This window comes from Rattus rattus, chromosome 2 (assembly GCF_011064425.1).
Source record: "Rattus rattus isolate New Zealand chromosome 2, Rrattus_CSIRO_v1, whole genome shotgun sequence".
NCBI lineage: Eukaryota > Metazoa > Chordata > Mammalia > Rodentia > Muridae > Rattus > Rattus rattus.
The window spans coordinates 31,669,606-31,691,759 of NC_046155.1; the positions used below are offsets into that span (position 1 = coordinate 31,669,606).

At 38.9% G+C, this 22,154-nt stretch overlaps 1 protein-coding gene across 1 annotated transcript in view; it reads right to left on the reverse strand.

Moving 5' to 3' along the window:
* Prkg1 (protein kinase cGMP-dependent 1) overlaps positions 1-22,154 on the reverse strand; it is an 885,274-nt gene that overhangs the window by 797,215 nt on the left and 65,905 nt on the right. The window contains exon 2 of the mRNA XM_032891799.1: positions 2,521-2,687. Coding sequence (XP_032747690.1) covers positions 2,521-2,687 — 167 coding nt within the window. The remainder of the gene's footprint in view (positions 1-2,520; positions 2,688-22,154) is intronic.

The following is a 22,154-nucleotide window of genomic DNA, read 5'->3' on the forward strand; positions in this document are numbered from 1 at the left end:
AGCCCCCACAGGTGCACAATCCCATTTCAAGACAAACCTCTTTCTCACTGCTTATATGTATGTATTATACACATATATAATATATACAATTTGCTCCATTTCTTTATACAACCCTTACACTCCCATAATTAAGACCTCAAGTTATGAATCAAGATTGCCTGGAGAAAAATTTTAACTACCATGATTGACTTGGAAAATAGCACATCCTTATTGATTCTCAGTCTCCCCTTTTATAAAATGAAACAATACATTTAGAGTTTATGTGTGACTGTTTTGAAAATTAGATAAAGTCTATACATGGAACTGTTTAAAAACCACACTCGATATAGTGGATGGTCTAGACATTCAATAAGCCATACAGCTAAAAGTAATCTACCCTTTTCCTTTGAAAGATAGGAGATGACAAATGTACTTTTTTATATTTATAAGGTTTTATGTTAATCTATTTTTAATAAATATTCATTATGGAGTAAAACTTAAGATGCGAGGTTTGAAGATTGACTGTTGCAGTAGAGAACCAATGGTTTCAATTTAAAGACAACCAAGCCAAAAGTTCATTTTGCTTCATACAATGGCTGCATTATACATAGTTACCACATGAGTACATTGACAAATCAAATTATGTGAGATCATTGACATATATAATGTTATATTCCTAATTTTAATCATTCCTAGAAGAATACCTCTAGTTTCATAGTCAATATTTGCCTCCTATGTATGTCTTTCAGATTTTTCTACCATGCCTACTCACTGTCTTACAGTATACCTACCCTGTGAATTCATTCCTATCCTTACAATTCTCTTCCAGGTACATAATATTTATATTTGTGTTTTGGTTTTATCAGAAGAAATCTTAGCTTATCTTAGCAGAAACTTAGGATGTGGAAGCAAAATATGAAAATATTAAAGGAAAAGATGAAGTACATTACAATGTAAAAACTGAATATTACAGAAGACTACAAAGAAAAATTAAAGGCAAGTCACAAATGCACAGATAATTATAACTATATTTTCAAACACCTAATAAAATAGATAAGACATTATGATTTTATAATGTGTAATTCTTTACATCAAATATTCATAGAAATCGGAGGTTCTTAACCTTCCAAACTGCCATCCTTTAATACAGTTCCTCGTGTTTGGTGATCCCCAACCATAAAAATATTTTCATTGCTACTTCTTTTTTTTTTTTTTTTTTTGTTTGTTTTTTGTTTTTTGTTTTTTGTTTTTCCGGAGCTGGGGACCGAACCCAGGGCCTTGTGCATGCTAGGCAAGCGCTCTACCACTGAGCTAAATCCCCAACCCTTCATTGCTACTTCTTAACTATAATCTTGCTACTTTTAAGAATTATAATGTAAATATGTATTTTCATTGATCTTAGGTGACTCCCATGAAAAGGTTGCTCAACTCCCAAATGGGTTGCAACTTACAAGTTGAGAACCACTGATATAAGTTATCTTATTTGACTTCCTAATAATCCCATAAAAAGACAAAAACAAAACAAATATTATCAATATTGGTAATGATGATGCTTCAGGCCACAAAAACCACTTTGGGTTTTTTCTTGATGGGAAGCATTCCTAACCTTTACCCCCCAAAAGCCTTGTCAACCTTTCTCAATATGATACCCAACTATGTCTCCAGATGCTTTCATGAGGATCTCCCAGTTTACAAAATTAGTTGTTGAAACCCAGAGAAAGTAGGACTTGTCCCAGTACATCCTTTCTTCGTGACCCATAAACTAGAAGGAGACTATGGGAGTCATGAAAGACTCAACAGGAACACTGGTCATGCCTAATGAACTCAACAACTTCTAGCACATGCATTTCTGGACTTGCTTTCTTCCCAAGCTATTTCAGAAATCACCTCAGGTTCTTTCTCCAAAGGTAAAAAAACTGGTTTTACAAATTCCAAATTAAAAACAATCAATATTAAAATCTACCTAGGCATAAACAATATTTACGAAGTTAATGGTTAAGTTGTTCATCAAAACATTTCTACATCAGTTCCTGAAGGGTTTTGTGAAACACACTACCCCTCTTATTAATTAGAAAGCTAATATGCCATGAGGTTTACATTGACTCTGTGATGCGTATGCAAGTGACTGAAAACATCACCTTTATCTGGAAGAATCCCAACAGGAAACCTGGTGATATACTAAATGTTAAGGGTAGAGTTGAATGTACTAATTACTATGAAAGACAGGAATTACCATTAAAGCACCATCAGAACGCTAGCTAGTGTAATTGTGTGCAGTCCCGTGCAGTTAGCAAGTAGTATTTCTTTCACACCGTTGTCATTCCCCAGGTGTGAAAAGATGGAATCCTTATATTAATATTCTAAACACCAGCATCTCATAAATTACAACCACGGTACGTAGTAGTATTTTAGCTCTTTGTTCAAGTTGTTTCCCAATAAAAGAAGAAAGATGGGAATTGTTCCACAGAGTACATTGCGATCCTTGGGAAACTCAGACGATGGAAAGGCAATGAGTAGCAGAGAACAAGTTACTAACCATACCTTCCATGACATACACCAGTGACCCCACATCGCCTTCCTTGATGATGCAGCTGTCCTTGCCATATTCCACGGGGTACATACAATCCACAATCTCCTGGATCTGCGACAGCTCCAAGTTCTTCATGAAGTCATTGTCAAGGATAGCCTCCTTTATGAGATCCTTCGACCTAGAGCATGAAAGAAGGGAGTGACTGACACATCTGACTAGCTTGCATAGTTCTCGAGGCTCAGTGGAGCCGTGCAGTATGCTGGCACACCACAAGTGAGTCTTCTTAAAAGGTCTGATAACAAAGCATCATGACAGCAGAAAGAGAACAGAGAAATTTTCCATTAAGCAAACTACCATTTGGTAAGTGGCAACATGCCAAATCAGGCATATCGTTTCAATTTGTTTTATGATGTTTTGATCCACAAAGATTGTGGGGGGAAAAAAAAACAATGGATTGATATTAAATTAAAAATTATACTTCGGTCTAAGAATAAATACAATTAAATTTACAAACTCATAAAAGAAATAACTTTTACTCTATATATTATAAGACAAAAATCACAATTTTGTATGCGTCATTTACTAGACCTTATGTTTTTAATTTGCTCTTTTCTGTACAATATATTTCTGGTATTAATGCCAGTTGTGATATGGGCACTCAAGAAATAGTCTAGCTGGAGATTTTTAGGAAGTGGATTCCTAATTAGCTGGTTGAAACAACTAGCAGGAAGGTGACAAACTTTCATCGTAGTGTCTTGCTTCTGTCGAAAACAGTATTCCTTTGAGCATCTTCATTTAGAGTAACTAGACAGAGCTACGTTGAACAAGATACTCAAAAAAACCACAGGAGTAAGAACTGGAATTAAATACAGACCGTCAGTAGGAAAGAGACGAACACATTTTGCAATAGGGATTCTATGGTTAGCAGAAAAGTTCTGCAGAACTTCAAGAAGTGTGATAATTTTACTCACAGAAGAATAGTAAGTTGCAAAGCACTCACTATGGGTAGGAAAATCAAAGAGGAAGCGATGCTAAGAAATGTCTTGTCAAGAAGGAAACAATCAGAGTGCATTATGGGAACTGAGTCTAATGAAAGCAGAGGCCTCATTAGTACAGGTGGCGCAGCACATGTGGAATTTTATATTGAAAGATGAATTTGTTTTAAACACGAACACAAGCTGGCCTGTGTTTGCACTACTCATGAAGTGGAAATCAGAGAAACAACCTGGAGGAGGGACGGCTGACTGAAGCATCCGTCCTAACATCCACTCATCCCCGACTTCTCATCTAGGCTAAGCCCAACTGACCCGATGATCCTCACACACTGTAATTCACAACAATTTCCCTTTAAATTTGAAAAACACATATAAAACCAAAAATATTTACAATTTTATTTTTGCAAAAATATTTCTGAAAAGAGATGGCTATCCTGCAATTAAAAATGAATTTGGAAGAGAACAGAGAGGGGCATATTGGAGGGCTAGGGAGAAGAGCAGGGAAATATATTATAATCCTATTACAGTCTCCATTTAAATATATATATATATATATATGCATTTATGCATAACATTGGAGGCATAGGGAAAGCTGTAATATTTTAAGTGAAAAAGTACTAGAGAATTGTTTTAGGATAAATACATTTCTTAGAAATAACAATAAGCTTTAAAGTTACCCATATCCAGGCCTCCAACTATGCTTGCTTGCTCTAAAACTTTCCTCACTATTCTAAATTTTCATTATATCACCTGAAAGATGACATTTTTAAGAAAAACAAAGACATAAAACAAGCCATTATATAACAGGTTTCTACGTGAAGCCTAGTGACAACACAAAATTACTTTCATTAAAAAGTGAGGGATAAATTTGATGGTGGCATTGACTGCAGAAGCAGCAATAGGAGGAATATCCCAACATCCTCAACCCAGATTTGAAACAAGATCTACAGGAAATGAAGAAAAATTTGACTTCATGATCTTTATGATGGAATTATATTTTTCTACGTCTGTAAAGTTTTCTTGTTTCTGAAGTTTAGAATGGACATGCATTTTTATGTACAAGTTTCAAAAGTAAATCCTGAATAGTAAACTACTTTGAGGAAAATAGAACTAATCTATTTCCCATTTAATTAATGATCATCGGTCATGATTGGCAACTGGGAAATGACTCTTCAGGAGGTTGGCTTTTATATTCTTGACAGCCGCGGAGCACTAATGACAGGAGATTTCACTTCAGGAAGCAATGGTGAGAGCTGGAGCATTATTAAGAGTCTCAGGATGTCTTTATTTTAAAAGTCATTTTTTTCTGAGGGCAGAGTGTTCTGCGGCTACATGGCTTCTGGTGTTCTGACTTATTTTTAAATTCTCATGTACAAAAAACTTTTGTTTTCAGGCCAAGAGTTGCATTATTTCTTTCTGGATTTTAAAACAAGGTGCAAAAGTCATCTTCAAGAAGCTTGTGTGGCTAACTATCTCCCTCACCCTAACCTCACAAAGGCTAGAGGCACCTTCATGTTGACTCCCATGTGTTTAATTTATAAGTATCTCCCCAATACCAGAGTTTTGCCTTGAATAAATTCTTTTTATCAAATCTTATCATATTTTTATTTACTAAGGTTTTTTTTCCTATTTTATTTGGGTCAAAAAAGAAGGCTGTCCAGTGGGTTCACAGTTCCTAATGTAAGAGAAACTAGATTTATTAACCCAAAATCCCAACTTTTTTGGATGGGATCCTATCCTTTGAACAATACTAATAGTATTCTACAAAGATATGAGTTTTAGTTGCCTAGAAAGATTAGGAGTAAAGCCCTCTTCAGAGAAAATAATTCACTCCACTTGAAGATGATGTGAGAAAAGTCATTTCCTCACAAAGAATGCTACCGACCTGTATTCCAAACACAGAAATGGTAAAGCAAATCCTGGGACCCTTCCTAGCCAATCACCCAAGGTGCCAGAGCATCCCAGAGGCATATACTTCTTAAATTTCATTTTCAATGGAGATCATTTAATCTCAGGTCTCTGAAGCAAATCCCCTTAGGCTTCATATGTGCACCAGTATGAGATTCGAGCAAATTTAGTACGCTTTAGATGAATTCCAAAGTTAGAGTGATAACATTCACGAAACCTTGTCTTTATTCTCCAGTGCTGCAGAAATAGATATGTATGTATGAACGTACGTAGGTATGTAGGTACATAGGTACGTATGTACGTACGTACATACATACATGCATACATGCATACATACATACATACATACATACATACATACATGCATACACTAAGTGAAATACTGGTTGATAGAAGATCCATGATCTATCATTTATCCCTCCACACAGACTTGGTGAAGTGCTACTTCTTGTCAATAAAATATCACAAAATAATGTATCTCTGACGTCACAGCAAGATGGAAACTTTGGGCCTCTGTGTGATCTAGTCTGCTCTGGTTAGTTTTACGTCAACTGGACACAAGCTAGAGTCACTGAAGGAGACTCAATTTAGAAAATGCATCCATAAAATCTGGTTGTAGGAAAGTCGTGTGGCATTTTCTTAGTGACCGGTTTAGGAAGGCCTGGCCCATTGTGGGTTAGGCCACCCCTAGGCTGGTGGCCCTGGGTTCTATAAGCCAAGAGGCTGAGCAGGTCATGGAGAGCAAGCAAGCCAATGACCAATGCGTCTCCATAGCCTCTGCAGCAGCTCTTCCATCCCGACTCCTGCCCTGCCGGAGCTCCTGTTCGGACATTCCTTGGTGATGAACTATGATGAGCCAAATAGACCATTTCCTCCCCAAGCTGCTTTGGTCATGGTGTTTGCAGCAATACCGACCCAGAATTCAAAGCTGATCTTGTCAGGAAGTAATACACAAAGCCAATCCCTCCTTTTAACTGACAAACCTTAGGCCTCTCCCACAGGAACGGGACTGTCGAGTGAATCTTCATTACCCATTCCCAGCCCCAACACTCAAGACTGTAATACATCACGACCTGCAACTCACCCTACTTGGACTGTTTCTGTTCCCCTGCAGACACTTGTACTAAGACAAGAGTTGCACGAGAAATCACCTGAGCTGATAACACAGCTAAGGGTCTGAAGGAAAGTGACATTGCAACTGCTAGATGTGAGCTATCCTAACCCAGAGTTCATGTGCTCATGGTTTTCACGAATTCAGTGGCATGACCTAGCCTGAGAGGCATCGGAAGCATGCACAAAGATCTTGAACTTCCCATTCTTCTTATCTGTCTTATAAAACTCTTTTTCATATTCCAAATTTGTAACTTTTAATCCAAACAGCCTAACATTAACTAGCTTACTTTGGACCAAGTGCTTTGGAATCACCTGAATCACTGTGGGTGTGGAGAGCCCTGGTGTTTAGCAGTGTTGATGTCTCTGGTGTTAATATTCATACCATGGGCAACTTCAAATTAAGAGAAAGATGACCTGCTTTTAAAAATAGCCCAAAACCTACCAAATAGATTTTATATGAGGCTGTAAGTTATTCCCAAATATCCCAAGAATTAAATGAACCCATTTATTTATTAAGAAGTTCAACCTAAAGAGATAATCTTATCTTTAAAAAATCTCATCAGGTGTCACAATATCCTTGAATAAGTGTATGTTAGAAAGAGCAATAGTTTTTTTTTTACTATAAATTTTAGACAAGTGAATTAAAATGTCACTTTTCCTAGTTCTTCAATAAAGAGAAAGTTTCTGAAAAGCAGGTAAAACTAGACGATTCTAGAACGAGTGTAAGAAAGTATACAACGATTTTCTCAAACAAGGGATCCAACATTATGTACTGTTAAATATAACCTCACTAACTCGTTTGGCCTAATAAGAGAAGTTTTACATTGTGGACACTATATAGCTAATCAGGAATACCTAAAGTTGTCTGTTGAATTGTTTAAAGGATGAGGAATGACAGATTCTGTGGGTGGTCCCAAAGGCCTTACTTGGCTGAGGAATGCATGTAATGAGTAACCACTATCTTTTCCATGGCAGAAACTGGAGAACAACAATCTAATCAGATTGGGAAGAAAAAATAGGTGGAAGCTACATAGTTTGGGATGAGTGTAATTTGTCAAACCAGCAGCCCAACTGACAGAAGCTCTAAGTGGTCAACAGAAAAGGATGAGAGCTTGAATCCTTGAGGAAGGTACAGACCAGTCCTTAGAGCAGTGGTTCTCAACCTTCCTGATGCTGTGACCCTTTAGTATGGTTCCTTATGTTGTAGTGACTCCCAACAAGAAATTTATTTTTTGCTTCTTCACACCTGTAATTTTGCTACTCTTATGAGTCGTAATATAAACATCTGATCTTTCCAATGGTCTTACATGACTTCTCTGAAGCGATCATTGACAGCCCCGTACAAGTGTAGAACTGCTACCTTAAAGAAATTGGGAGGCCATTAAAAAGTTTAATTTTATCCCCCAAACCATAGAAATTCAGTGAAGATTTACAATAAGAGGAGTGTTCCATACATAAAATATTGGGCATGAAGAATAAGTATTTAGGTCAAAAGATTAGTGGGTTCTTGGGGGTGCTTTCATCATGTTATCTTATCAATCAATGGATGCTAATACCAAAACTTTTTATTAGACTTTGAAGGAGAGTATCTAATTGACTCACTAGGGAACGACTATCTAGAAAAGCTGCATTTATTTCGATCTTGAATCAAGGACTCTCAGATGATTCCCACATGCCAAGCACAAAATAAAGTGTTCTCTATGGTTTTAAGAATTATCTCCAGAGGCCTGAAATCTTCATGATTGTCTTTAGGACACAGTCCCTCAATTAGATCCAAGTCAATGACAATGATGCCATATGTAGCCTTCTCCAGCCCAGTATGAATTACATCTAATTCTTCAGTGCAGAAAAACACTTCCAGGCATTGAAATAATCACAGCCATTAAGTTCTCTCTAAGCATGGGAACCAGCCAAAACAATCTAATAACTGAACATAAAGCTTCTATAATCAACCATTTAAATAAAATAGTAAGTCAATGACCTTTAGTTCTCAATGGTCAGCTTTGGGCTCGGATATCAGGAGACACAATCTATACAAATTAAGGTCACCATAGCCTAGAGTCTCCAAGTCCTATTCCCATTGATAATCGGTAGCCCTTTCACCAAGATGTAGTCCACAGAAGAACTTCTGACAGTCCTAATTCTGGGAGTCACTTCAGAAAGATAACTTCACCTACCTGCTATGAAATGTTTAATCAGTCAGCTATCAGAGACTAAATAAATAAGACCTCTTGAAATAGTTATCTGGCTGCCACTGAGATAAGAACTCGCTTAGAATGTGTCGTCGCCCTGACGGCCGTCTTCCTGTGTCAACCCAACAGGTTAAATGTGGCTGAGAACAAACATGAACAGCTGACAGCTTTTAAAGGCGAACTTCAGTTGGCCAATCATATTGATCAATTCCGGTCTTCCTTCAAAATTAAAAACCTGTCTGAACTGAATTTAAGTCTGGATGCTCGCACCTACCAACTTCGTCAGTACTTTTTCAATCTAACAGCAAGAACATGCGTGAGGAATTATAAAGTCCAAAGAGCCTTCAGAGACACCATGGGTATTCAATACAGAACATTGGCATCACCAGGCAGAAATTTACGACATCAATGTTCTTCTTAGGTAACTAATGGCATTAATCATTTTGGTATGTATATATTGTGATTTTTCTAATATTTTTCAAGCTCTAGAACAGAAAATTTTGTTCCAGTGATTCTAGAAGTCATTATTATAATAGGAAAAGCTGGTTAGCCCATAGATAAATTTGCTACAATGTCATTCGCTACAATGTCACTTAGAAGATAACATAAGCATTCTCTCTTTTACATAAGGTTCCTGTTTGTTATCACGGACTAAGAACAAGGCCAAGCAGCTCTTAAAATCGCAGGTTAGCTATTGACAGACAAGAGAGAATTATATTAATGAGAGATAAGTTAGCATTCTTTACAGGTGTTCATCAATTTCCATAAGGGTCAATATTAAAACTCTCCATTCAACTATTCACACCATTCATCTGTGCAGATATGAACACTCATAGCTGGTCATTTACAGAACTGACCCTAGTGTGAAACCCATCAGTCTCCAAAAGAGCCCAGACAAGACGCTTGCTCTCTGAGCTCCCTCTTTGATATCAGAGAAGTGAGACAGTTAGGTTTCATAGAGGTGCTATAAAGTGCTTCACTTGAGAACAAATAAGACAATACTCACTACACTGAAGAATATAAGTACTATGTAGCTTCATCTGTTAAGAATGAACTATGTCAGCTTCCAGGGACTAAGCCACTACCCAAAGACTATACATGGACTGACCCTGGGCTCCAACCTCATAGGTAGCAATGAATAGCCTAGTAAAAGCACCAGTGGAAGGGGAAACCCTTGGTCCTGCCAAGATTGAACCCCCAGTGAACGTGATTGTTGGGGGGAGGGCGGTAATGCGGGGAGGATGGAGAGGGGAAGCCCATATAGAAAGGGAGTGGGAGGGTTAGGGGGATGTTGGTCCAGAAACCCGGAAGGGGAATAACAATCGAAATGTAAATAAGAAATACTCAAGTTAATAAAGATAAAAAAAAAGGGAATGAACTCTGTGATTGATGTCCAGATGCCCACAAAACAGAACTGGGCAGAGATTGAAAAGAAGACATGCTCTGAAGCCTAAGTTTACATGAGTCGTTGCAATGCGGAATCACACAGCATTTTTTAACCTTCCTATGAGCTAAATAACTGGCCTCTTAGAAACCACTTGCCTCCAGGAAGGTCCACATGATGAATTTATGGACACTTATTAAGTTAGTCACCATCTTGGGCAACCCCAACTTCAGGACATAGTTAGATGCCATGATGTCCATCCTAAGGCCTCATATCTTCTTCATGCTATACATGGTCACTTTGATAGTTATAGAGCTTTGATTTCCATAATCAGCAACTAAATGAATCATTTTAAAACAATTATATGTTTCTTAAACATAGTCTCTGGGATAAATACCATATACTCTAAGTATACTCTCATTCAACTGCACAACATTAATATGATCTACACCCTAACTGCCTTCCTCACACATCAGTGTGTACATATTCCATTGTCTGAAAAAGAATGATTTGATTAATTTGCCCAAGTCATGTAATCTCAGGATACTCAAGAGAAATTAGGCTCTGTTATATACTCTCTGACATGTCTTGGGAAGCAAAAAAAAAAAAAAAACCCAAAAAACAAAATCTGATAAACCTGGTTATTTTCTCAACAAACACTATCCTAGACGGTGCTTTAATACAGGAGGGACTCTGAATCTTCCTGAAGAGAAACTGAAAACAGAAGGTAATTCTTAGTCCTGGTTGTAAAAGCTCTGTGTGTTCTCAGCTTCTAAAAATAAGTGAGAAAACTTAGCCCCAAACTGACAACCCAAGTCATCATCACAGTGGCAGTAGCTGGACGACTATTGATATGAATTAAATAGTTACTTTGTGTTCTGCAGTATGCAAAACCCTTCGCCTCATTTATGCCTCATTGTGATTCTCTGAGTTCATTATAGTGGAATCCAGAGCTGTTTTCAAAATGTTCAATGATGCTCACTTAGTAAGTGCCAGGCAGAGTCAGGATATAAAGATTAATCTCTTTGACTTCTGAGACCACACTTTTCCTAAATGCTTCTACTTCTGATTGTGAAACGAAATTTGATTTCCCACTTTTAAATAATTATCCTAATTATAAAATCTGAAAGTAAATATTATACTAAAAAAAACCCACAAGAGTAACAGTGGTGTTTGGGTAATATTCTCTTTCATCTGAAAAGACCATTTCATGCTTTCTAAACAGTCCTAATAGAACCTTTCATCCTGTAACATCCTAACCTGAGCAGGGGGTAGAACAGATATGGCTATTACACTTGTTTGGTGTGTAAGAAAATAAAAGCATCCAGAGGTGCGAATCCTGGGGAGCCCATGTTCAAGATCACACTGCCTACAAACCTAAAAATACAAACCCGTGTTTTCACGTGCACATTTATGAACCTTCTTTCCTATTCTCTGTCACTCTGTTCTTTTTCCTCTGTGTCTTTCTGTCTAGGCCTCTTTTTCACAAGCTTCAACCTTTTTAATGTTCAAACTCACATGAAAAAGGGCAATGGGACTTGGGAAATATTCCCACTTGTCGATAATTCTGTGGCTTACAAACTTGTATGTGGCTATTTTCTCTCATAGAAAACCCTCCACCTAAGAGGAAAGCTCTTTAAGACATCAATCTTTCAAGTAGGGAAGGGGCTGGTAATATATTCCACCCGTCGAAGGAATCTCTCAAGCACAGAAAGAAAACAACTCAAACACATCAGGAAGTTTCTGAAACTGAGCAAATATTAGACCTCCTTACTCCCAAGCATACATACATAGGAAGGACTTCTAAGAAACACTGACAAGCTAAGCTGACTAAAAAGGTGGCTCAGATTAGAAGATGCCGGGAAGAAATAGAGGCCAGGAAAGCATTCTAGAAAACACACACACTGGCCAAGCTACCTGAAAGATGCTCAGACAAAGTGAACTGCCTAGAAAAGACACTCTCTCACCTGTTGAGATGCCTAGTGCTTGGGCACTGCTCTCCAGGGGTCCCCATTCATGAGCTGGTTCCCATGCTGGGCTGGGATTTTGATGACATCTTGACATTGAGTCATTTCTGATCCACTAAGATTTCCTTCACCCATATTCTATATATTCCCCCAATAAAGCTTTCAGTTTCACCTAGGTGGACTCCAGTGATTTTCCATCCTAATCTGTCCTCATTTCTAGTAAGAGTGTTCATATCTCCCCAGGAATAATGTCGCACACATGGAGATGAGGAGATGGTTGCTCAAGCGTGAAGATTAGCGTTCAGATCCTGAGTACCCAATAAAGAGCCAGGTTGATGGCAAATGTCAGTCATTGGTCAGATGGCAACTACAGGAGGAGCCCTAGGGTTTGTTCAACGAGCCAGCCAGTCTAGGTGAATCAATGAACTCTAGGGTCAGTGAGGGACTCCAAATTAAGAGAGAGCTGTAAAGATACCTGATGCTGACTCTTGATCTGCACACTCAGACAGCACACATATGCACATGCACATGCATAAATAAAATAAAACAAATAAAAATAATTTAGACATTCATTTTGGTTCTTTCAGAGATCGCTACCTCTTCTTCGGGCAGCACCTCCTGAGCTTAGCCATGGAGCTAACTCGTTTTGAGTCTAGGATGCTTACATTTCCTCTCTCTATTTCTTTCCTCCCATCCTGCACCCAGATGGCCTCTGTATACAGATGTGGAAGAGTACTAAATTCTATGGAAGTGGAACCATCGATTAAGATGGATGTTTTTATTTAAATGCAGCAGAAAAGGCGGGCTCCTGTGGAGCTGGGAGAAGAGCTCAGTAGTAGAGCACTTTCCCTCACACAGGAGGCTCTGGGTTCTCTCCTCAAAAGTGCACCAAAGAAATAGAAGCTCCCACTGTCTGTATCTCTAGGATAAAAATCGAAGACCAAAAGCAAAACTCACCATTTTTGACCCATTTAATTAATGACCTACCACATGGTTTTATTTCAGGGACCTAGATATGATAATAAATATTAAATACCATGCACATGTGTGTATTGTTGTAGAGCCTAATATGTTGATTTTTATAATATTTGATAAATGTCTGTATGTAATGGTTTAGACACTCTAATCTGAATTAACTACCTGAAGTTTTCACTGAAGATGTCAGAGAGGGTTAGGAAGCCAGAGAAATGGGAAGATAAATAAATGTGATTTCATATCTTTCGTTCACTACCTGTATATCATGCAGCATGCTGTCCTCTGAAGGTTTGCCCCTTTCAAGAGCAAATAGTTAATATTTATGATCTTTTCAATACAGCCCTTTTGGTTTAAAAAATCAGCCATCGCAGGTACCTGCAGGCAGAATGATTGACAGGTTTAAAATACAGCCACAATCTCCTACAAAGTGATTTAAAGACTGAACTAAGGTTTCTAGCAATAAAACTGCACTTTTTGGAAATGAGCTCTACTCATAATGCTGGAAGATTACTACACAATGAGGTCAGTGGAATGTTTACCTCAAAACAGTTGAAAGGATGCTTTAACGCTCTCACAGTGAAGCAATGGTAACTACTTGAGGGATGCATATGCTGACTGTTGCTACGTAACCATTATTTCAGAGTCTGTTCATATATATTGCAATGTCACCTTGTATACCACAAAATTAATAGTTGTCAATTAAAAGAAAACAAAGACGCAGGAATTACTACATGGTACTCTGTACAAATACATGGCTGTCGCCTTTGAGAATGAGTGAGACGAGGAACAGGATAAAGGGATATGAATAGGGTGGGGAGGTCCACCAAAACCCCTGCATTTCCCTAGGGGTTAGTTCAGATCTAAGTGGGAATAATGTGTAGGAGAAAGCATTTTGAGTGCTTCTATAATTTAACATTTTACATTCTTTATGCTGACATTTTACTTATACCATCTCCATTCTTCCTCCCCCTATTGATTCCTCTATGTCTCCTACTATTTCCTCTCCAATTTTTGACCTCCTCTTCCATAACTGCAAGACTTATGCACACATATCCTAAGTGGGCACTGAGTCCACTTTGTGTTGCTCTTGGGTATATGTGTTTAGGGCTGATCACTTGGAATTGGATAACCTATCAGGAGTGTTAGTACTTATGTAAATTTTATCCTCCCACCCAACCCCACTTCCCCACACATAGAAGCTCCATGTAGAAACCAATAAGTCTTAGTAATTAGGGAAAAAAATCACATACAACTTTATATTTTCATCTCACAACTTCTTTTTATTAGGAAATGCCAGCCCAGTGATCAGTGAATCATAGGAATGTGAATCTATGAGAACGAAAAACTGGTAGTGACATGCTATCACTTAGTGATCTACTCAGTCAGAATTTGTTCTTCATCCATTCATTCAATCAGTAAAGCATTCTTTGAATGCCTTATCTATGACACAGTACTAGGTACCATAGGCACAGGAAGAAGTAGAAGGAGACCCTGCATTCTTGGGGTCAAAATGACAAGAGTAAAGGAAGATAACACAACATTGACACTAAGAATGCTGGGTGTGGGTTCAGTCAGAGAAGATGCACCTAACACTCCAGAGACTTGAGGCCTCAGGGAGTTTAGAGGTCTGGTGGGGTGGGTGGGGTGGGGACATCCTTGTGGAGACCGGTTGGGAGGTATGGGATGTTGAGCAGTCAGAGGGTGGACTGGGAGGAGAATAAAATCTAGAGTATAAAAAAAGGAAAAGGAAATTAAAAAATAGATATAAGTTAAGGAGAGAACCTGTCTGGAAACTTAAAACATAAAGGAACATGGAGCAGAAGATTAGAAGGAGGTGTATTTCAGGTCTGAAACAAAGGCCAGACTGAAAACAAAACATTTAGGTAGAAGTTTAAGGATAAGAAGAGCTGTGCTGTAGAAGATCTATAAAAATAATGTGTATACATCAAATGATGCTGATTATTTCTGGATTAAGATTAGGGTTTCAAAAAAGGCCTTCATGTTTGATGCAGAACCTTTTGGGCAACACAACGAGGATAACTGTGGGAAAATCCGCAGCTGAAGAGGAATCTGGTTGACCCAGGGACATGCAGGCCCTTTGGAAAGCATTAAACTCTTGAAGGAATGTGACTCTATGAGAAAGAACAAAGATAGTAAATGATATACTATGAATTATGTTTTTAAAAGATCACTAGGATTTCAGTTAATAAAGTAGGACAACTTCTTGTGAAAAGAGAAAGAACGGAAGGCTAAGAAAGGACACTGCACTACTTCAAGCAAGATATAATGGGAAGAAATGCAGGGACAAAGTGTGGAGCAGGGACTGAAGGAAAGGTCATCCAGACACCGCCCCACCCTGGGGATTCATCCCATATGCAGCCACCAAACCCAGTCACTACTGCTGTTGCCAAGAAGGCTTGCTGACAGGAGCTTGATGTGGATGTCTCCTGAGAGGCTCCACCAGAGCCTTACTGATAAAGATGAGGATGTTTTCAGCCAACCATCAGATTGAGCACAGGGACCCCAATGGAGGAGTTAGAGAAAAGACTGACAGAGTTAAAGGTGTTTGCGACTCCATAGGAAGAACAACAATATTAACCAACCAGACCCCCCCCCAGAGCTCCCAGGGACTAAACAACCAAAGATGGAAGGACCCATGGCTCCAGTCACAAATGTAGGAGAAGTTAGCATTGCCTGGTATCAACAGGAGGAGAAACCCTGGGTTCCATGAAGGCTCAATGCCCCAGTGTAGGGGAATGCCAGGGTGTTGAGGTAGGAGTGGGTGGGTGGGAATTTGAGTATCTTCATAGAGGTAGGGAGAGGGAAAATGGGAGAGGGGAGAAAAAGGATAACATTTTAAATGTAAATACATAAAATATCCAATAAAAAAGAACAAATAAATACATAATGGGGACCTAGATATTAAACTTTTTCCCTAGTATTCCCTCTTTAGCCAAGAAATTTTTACACAATTGTTGGTATACATATTAGTGTGTAAAATGTGTAGACATATAGTAGGTATATAAATTAAAATTATTTACTGAAATAAGCCAAAAGTAGGTTATTCTAAAACAACTCAAACACTTATTAAAGACAGAAGCAAATTTTCATACTAATGAGATAGAATGCTTATTTTTACATAAAGAAAGAAATCTTGACACTGGGATTTCGAGCATCTTATATTTTTCAGATCTCAGCAACATTTTGATTTTATTATTATAACTGCTGAGAATGCCATTTCATGTAAACCCACAGAGTAAGATGGCAGAAGGATGTTTAAGGTCACTTCTGAAAGTTGGAAATAACGTTCTAATATAAAGCCAAATTCATTTAACAAGTTGCATGAAGCTCAGATCAGCAACATAAGCACTGATGTTTAAAGATAAACAATTTAATAACGTAAGTTCCAGTTCACTTCTCTGTGGCTGTGGTAAAACTAAACAAAATCAACCTGGAGATGAAGGGACTTATTTGGCTTAGAGGTATGGGCCATCACTGTAGGAAGTCAAGGCAGGAACTCAAGCAGGGCAGGAATCTGGTGGCAGCAACTGAAATAGGGACCATGGCAGACTGGGGTTTATATGCTCTCTTTCTGTGGCTTTTCCAGCTTTCTTCTGTAATCCAGGGCAGTCCTACCCAGAGATGGTATGGTCCACAGTGGGTTGGACCTTCTGACATCTATCATCAATCAAGAAAATGTCCTTCCGGAAATGCCCCCCTGGCCAATCTGTTGGAGACAATTCATCAATTGAGATTTCCTCTTTTCTTCTTCCCAAAAGATTCTGGTTTGTGGGAAGCTGTCATAATTTAACCAGTACAACATATAGTCCAAGGAAACACTAATGTAATTTCTCACTGAGGAATGATAGGCAGAAAATACTAAAAGGCTTGGTTTTCCATAATCAGATTATTATGTTGCTACAAGCACAGAGAAACTCAGACACTAAGAAAATCCTACAATTCACACCTTATCTTTTTTCAAATGCAGGCTGGGAAATTCCCCCAGCAGCCTCCGTTGGATTTGCATAGCACGAGGTAGTTTGCCGTGTGGAGTGTACATCTGTGTGCCTTGGAACCAAGGCTGGATGAAGTCAAATGAAACAATATGGCTGACCGCTGCCAGAAACATCTCACTGCCATTAAGCATTTGATTTGTGAATTAAATTTGATCATTGTCCATCTATTCTCTTTTTTCTCTCTTTTAATTTTTCATGTTCTGTAAATTCAGTTACATTACCGCATATAGGGATACGAAACACAGTTAAGCTGGTGGCCTGCGTTAGAAGGGTGACAGGAGACATGTGAGCATCTTCAAACCATCATCTTGCAAGCAAACACTGCACACTACAGGACTGACAGGATGGACGTAAGCATGACAGAAAGGGAGGTAGCCTTAGTATGCGCAGTTGGAGTGAATACACATACATTGGCACTGTTTCCGAAGATGGCTTAAGCTTGGAGAAGTAACAGGTTCCCAGGGATCAAATTAACCCAGAAGTGGGACCATGGGACATAAGACAGATTTGTAATCTACATAAGATTAGAATTAGCAAAAAATATGGAAATAGGTCTAGGGCAATACATTTCAGGAAAGACAGATTTCAAAAAGACATATGATGTTTGACTTTTCTTTTGATTCCCACCAGAGACACATTTTTAAATATTTATTTTTAGTATTTTTAATTATGTGTAGGGAGGGTACTATATGAATAAAGTATGCTTCAAATGCCAGAGGTGTAAAACATCCCTGGAGACGGTTACAGGTGATTGTGAGCCACCTGAACCTGGGTTATGATATCCTAGCTCAGGTCTTCTGAAAGAACAGTAGAGGCTTTTAACCACTGAGTCATCTCTCCAGCTCCCACAGCCATAATTTTTAATATGAACAACTTTATCTCATTGGCCTGGCTAGCTCTGACATCAATCATTCATTACAGATGAGCTCTGTCTTTTTTAGCCTAGCAATAATTAACACTGCTTTCCCCAGGCTTCTCCTTGTGGCTTTATTCCTTAGATTCCTTTAAGTGTACAAGTTTCAGAGCAACTGAAATTTTCTTGGAAACAGAATTACTCAAAGAGAAAGACAGTAAGACTTACTGTCTCCCTCCTGTTTTATGTGCGCGCGCACGCGCGCGCGCGCACACACACACACACACACGCACACACGCACACACGCACACGCACATACGCATAACTAAACAGATGTATGGGAAAGGCTGTGGCATCTACTGGGTAACAGTAGTGCCTGAATAGCCTGCTTTCCTCCTCATTTATCAGAGTAAGGTGGCAATCAACCAGAATTAAATCAAAATGAGACCTCCATCTTGGCAGTAAGATGTCTCCTGTAATGTTGAGGAAATATACTTGTTAGCAGCCTGACAGAATAATCCATGCAAGAAACTGGCTTAACAGATTTGGTTTTCGTGCCAACTTATTGCAGATAAAGAAAAAAAAAGCATCAGGCAGAAAGGCAGGCAATAGAGAACATCAAAGTGACTCAATATTAATCATACTTTGACTCATTCAGCGCCATATAAGCCTCATTACCCACCCCTCCATTTATTTCCTAAGCTGAGAATTGTGTTGTAAATGACACCATTCAGAGGAATGGCTGTGCCACGAGGATCATTAAGAGTTCTATGCCGAATATAGCATTTTAGAGTTCTAAATGTCAGTACTGCGAAGCTTTGCACATGATAAACTGAATGTCACCTCTCACTTTGGACTCTAGCTCCCCAAGTTCCCATCAAACCCTATTCCTTATGTTCATGAAGACATGACAATCAAAGAATCAACTCTTTAACTTCTTCATTTGAAAGCGTGATGAGCAGAAAGTGTATAGGTGAAAGATAATTTTAATGATCCAGACCACAAAAGACAAATATTGTAGGTTTTCTCTTATAGGTAGTTGTTAGCTTTTAAGCATGTGATATGTGGGTTTTGATCCAAACAAGCACAGATGTTAGGTATCTGGTAAGGGCAGAGGTTAGGGGGGAGTTCCACCTTCCACGGAAGGAAGGGGGAACAGAATATAGTGTTGTAAAGAAGCAAAGGAGAAACCACAATAGGAAGATTAAATGAGGAGGAGGAGGGAAGTGCAGAAGCTTCCTAAAACATGTATGCACAGGTAAGGGATTTAAATGCAGTCACCATATAATGGGAATTACAATGGCTCAAATAAACATTCTACATCATTAATTAGAACCCCAGGGTCAGGAATGGGCTCTGTCTTGTTGAGTCATTGGCTAAAGGGATCTCAGGAACACCCCAATATCCCAAGCTATTCATAAAGCTATTAGTTACCTTCCACAATCTGATGAAGAACTGAGCCAGTGCCCAACTAGGAGTTTTACCTCTACTAATATTCATTCTACTAGAAAGTAATCTATATGCTATGAGAAAAAAAATCACTTCTTATTTCAATATTACTTCAATATTACTCAGTTCAATACTGCAGCCTACAACAGAGACCTACCTACAAGACAGTGCAATCGTGGTACAAATGTTATCAGAGCAAGCAAACCACCTTTCGACTGAATTTAAGACCTACTGCATCAGATAGAACCTGTGCTTAACACTGTTAAAGTGACCAATAACCTGAGAATAACTAGTCACAGGACTTCGGTGAAAACATACTACTACTATTCTACTAAAAAAAAGTCACAGTCAAACAACTCTTAATGACATATCATTATACCCTGGACCAGTGCATTACTCAAAGCTCATCAAAGATGCTTCTTGCAGTAGATGAGATTAACACAGAGATCCACAAATGGAAAATATGCAGAGAGATACCGTGACGCACTCAGTCCTAAATGCGGTGCCTTTATTAAACCCTTCGGGGATCTGTGCAGAAGAAGTGGTAGAATGATCACAAAAGCCATAAGTGATGGATTACCTCAAGGAAAGAATGTCTTCTAGACACTACAGAGCTGATGCACAGAGGAACGTGCAGAAATTGTGGCAGCAGACACACGATCTGCATAAACTCAGACCACACAAATCCAAGCACAGAGAAGGGGAAGTGGATACAAACTCCCACGCCTAACCAAGAAGCTAGCTGCAACTGATACTTTCTAAAAGGGAAGATCAGTTTTCTCAAATGGAGTAGCACTGTAATATCCACCACAATCTAGGACAGACACCATGCCCAGGATTTATTGGTCAACACAAAATGAGTAGTGCACGAGTGCGTGCGTGAGTGTGTGTGTGTGTGTGTGTGTGTGTGTGTGTGTGTGTGTGTGCTTTATTGGTTTTGTTTGTTTGTTTTGATTTTCTTTTTTTGTTTGAGAGAGAAAGGCAGGGGAAGAGAACTTGAAGCTGCTTGAGTAGAGTAGGAAGGACCTAGAGGGAAAAGGTTGTATAATTTTTTTATTAAAATATCCATATTTTGAAAAATATTATCTTTTTTACTACTTTATTCTTTATCCTCAGTTCAGGCTTATTTGGAATTATGGGTTATTACTGTGGAGCTGCACAACCAATTTCTAATTATACTAAAACTGCTCCACCTTATCCTTTTCCATTCAACCACCGGCTCCCTTGAGAGACTGCAGGAACTACCAACACTGCTACCTCTTTTCCTGACAAAAGTTCCCAAAGTGAGTTTCAACTCATGCTCATTTTGTGTTGTGTCTACAATCCAGATGTGTTTCTTTCTCAAAGCAATGATTAACATTTTCTTGCCTCATCCCTTTAGTCCACAGTATGCTTTCCGACACCAACACCAGACTGTCTTCTTCCCCATGTTTTAGCGTTGGTTGGTCTAGATGGGTCATTCAAATTTGTTAATCCACATTTGCCACACAGTTTGACAAAGCAAAAATAATATCAATCACACCCCTGTCCTAGTAACCCAAACCTACTATCCTCTTGATGCCTTCCCAATTCAGGGGTTGCCTTTTCTTCCACAGTAGCCTGGACAGCACCTTCCAATGCTTTGGTGGCTCGCCAGGAGGAGGACGCTTCCATCTCAGGTCCTGCTTGATTCCTCTGTATCTTGAATCAAGTTGTATGTCAGTACTAGGGGTTATCATCTACCTATGATGGGCAATCAGTAGATACCAAGAACCTGCACTGTTCAAAAGCCTCTGGAGCTTCCCTGGCCAACAATTCAGTGGGTCAAATGAAACTTACCTTTTTGTAAAACCTCCAGCATTTCATCTAAGAAAACTTATTTAGCCTTCATTCTCACATGAATAGTTAAAGGTTTCCAGTTGATAATATTTTCTCTAAGAGATTCCTCAGAACACTTTCATCGCTTCTAATATTAGACTGTCTGTGTTGTGAACATTCTCCATCCATACTATCATGAGGTAATTTCAGATATCCAATAAAAATCCCAAATATTTTTGTTTCAGTTACCCTGAAATGTGGCCCATTTACTGGTATATCCAATATCATGTAGTTATGACATGAGAACTATCTTTTCATTATAAAATCATGTGTTAAGATATTTTTGGTTTTGCTTCACTGAACTGAGAACGGGACCCCCGTTGAAGGAATCAGAGAAAGGACTGAAAGAGCTTGAAGGGGCTTAAGACCCCATATGAACAACAATGCCAACCAACCAGAGCTTCCAGGGACTAAGCCACTACCCAAAGACTATGAATGGACTGACCCTGGGCTCCAACCCCATAGGTAGCAATGAATAGCCTAGTAAGAGCGGCAGTGGAAGGGGAAGCCCTTGGTCCTGCCAAGACTGAACCCCCAGTGAACGTGATTGTTGGGGGAAGGGCGGTAATGGAGGGAGGATGGGGAGGGGAACACCCATATAGAAGGGAAGATGGGTTAGGGGGATGTTGGGAATAACAATTGAAATGTAAATAAGAAATACCCAAGTTAATAAAGGTGGAGAAAAAAAAGATATTTTTGGTTTTGCTAAACTTGTACATATAGTTCATTATTTTCCGTCTTGACACACACAATTGTCAAGTTTCTGATTACCTTCAAGAGGAATAAAATATGGCAGAGTTGCCCTAGTTTGCTTTCTGTTGATGTGAAAAACCATGACCAAAAGCAACTTGAGGAGGAGAGGGCTTATTTGACTTATGGGCTGCACTCCACCATGAAGAGAAGCAGAGTAGGAATTCCCAGCAGACCTAGTGGTAG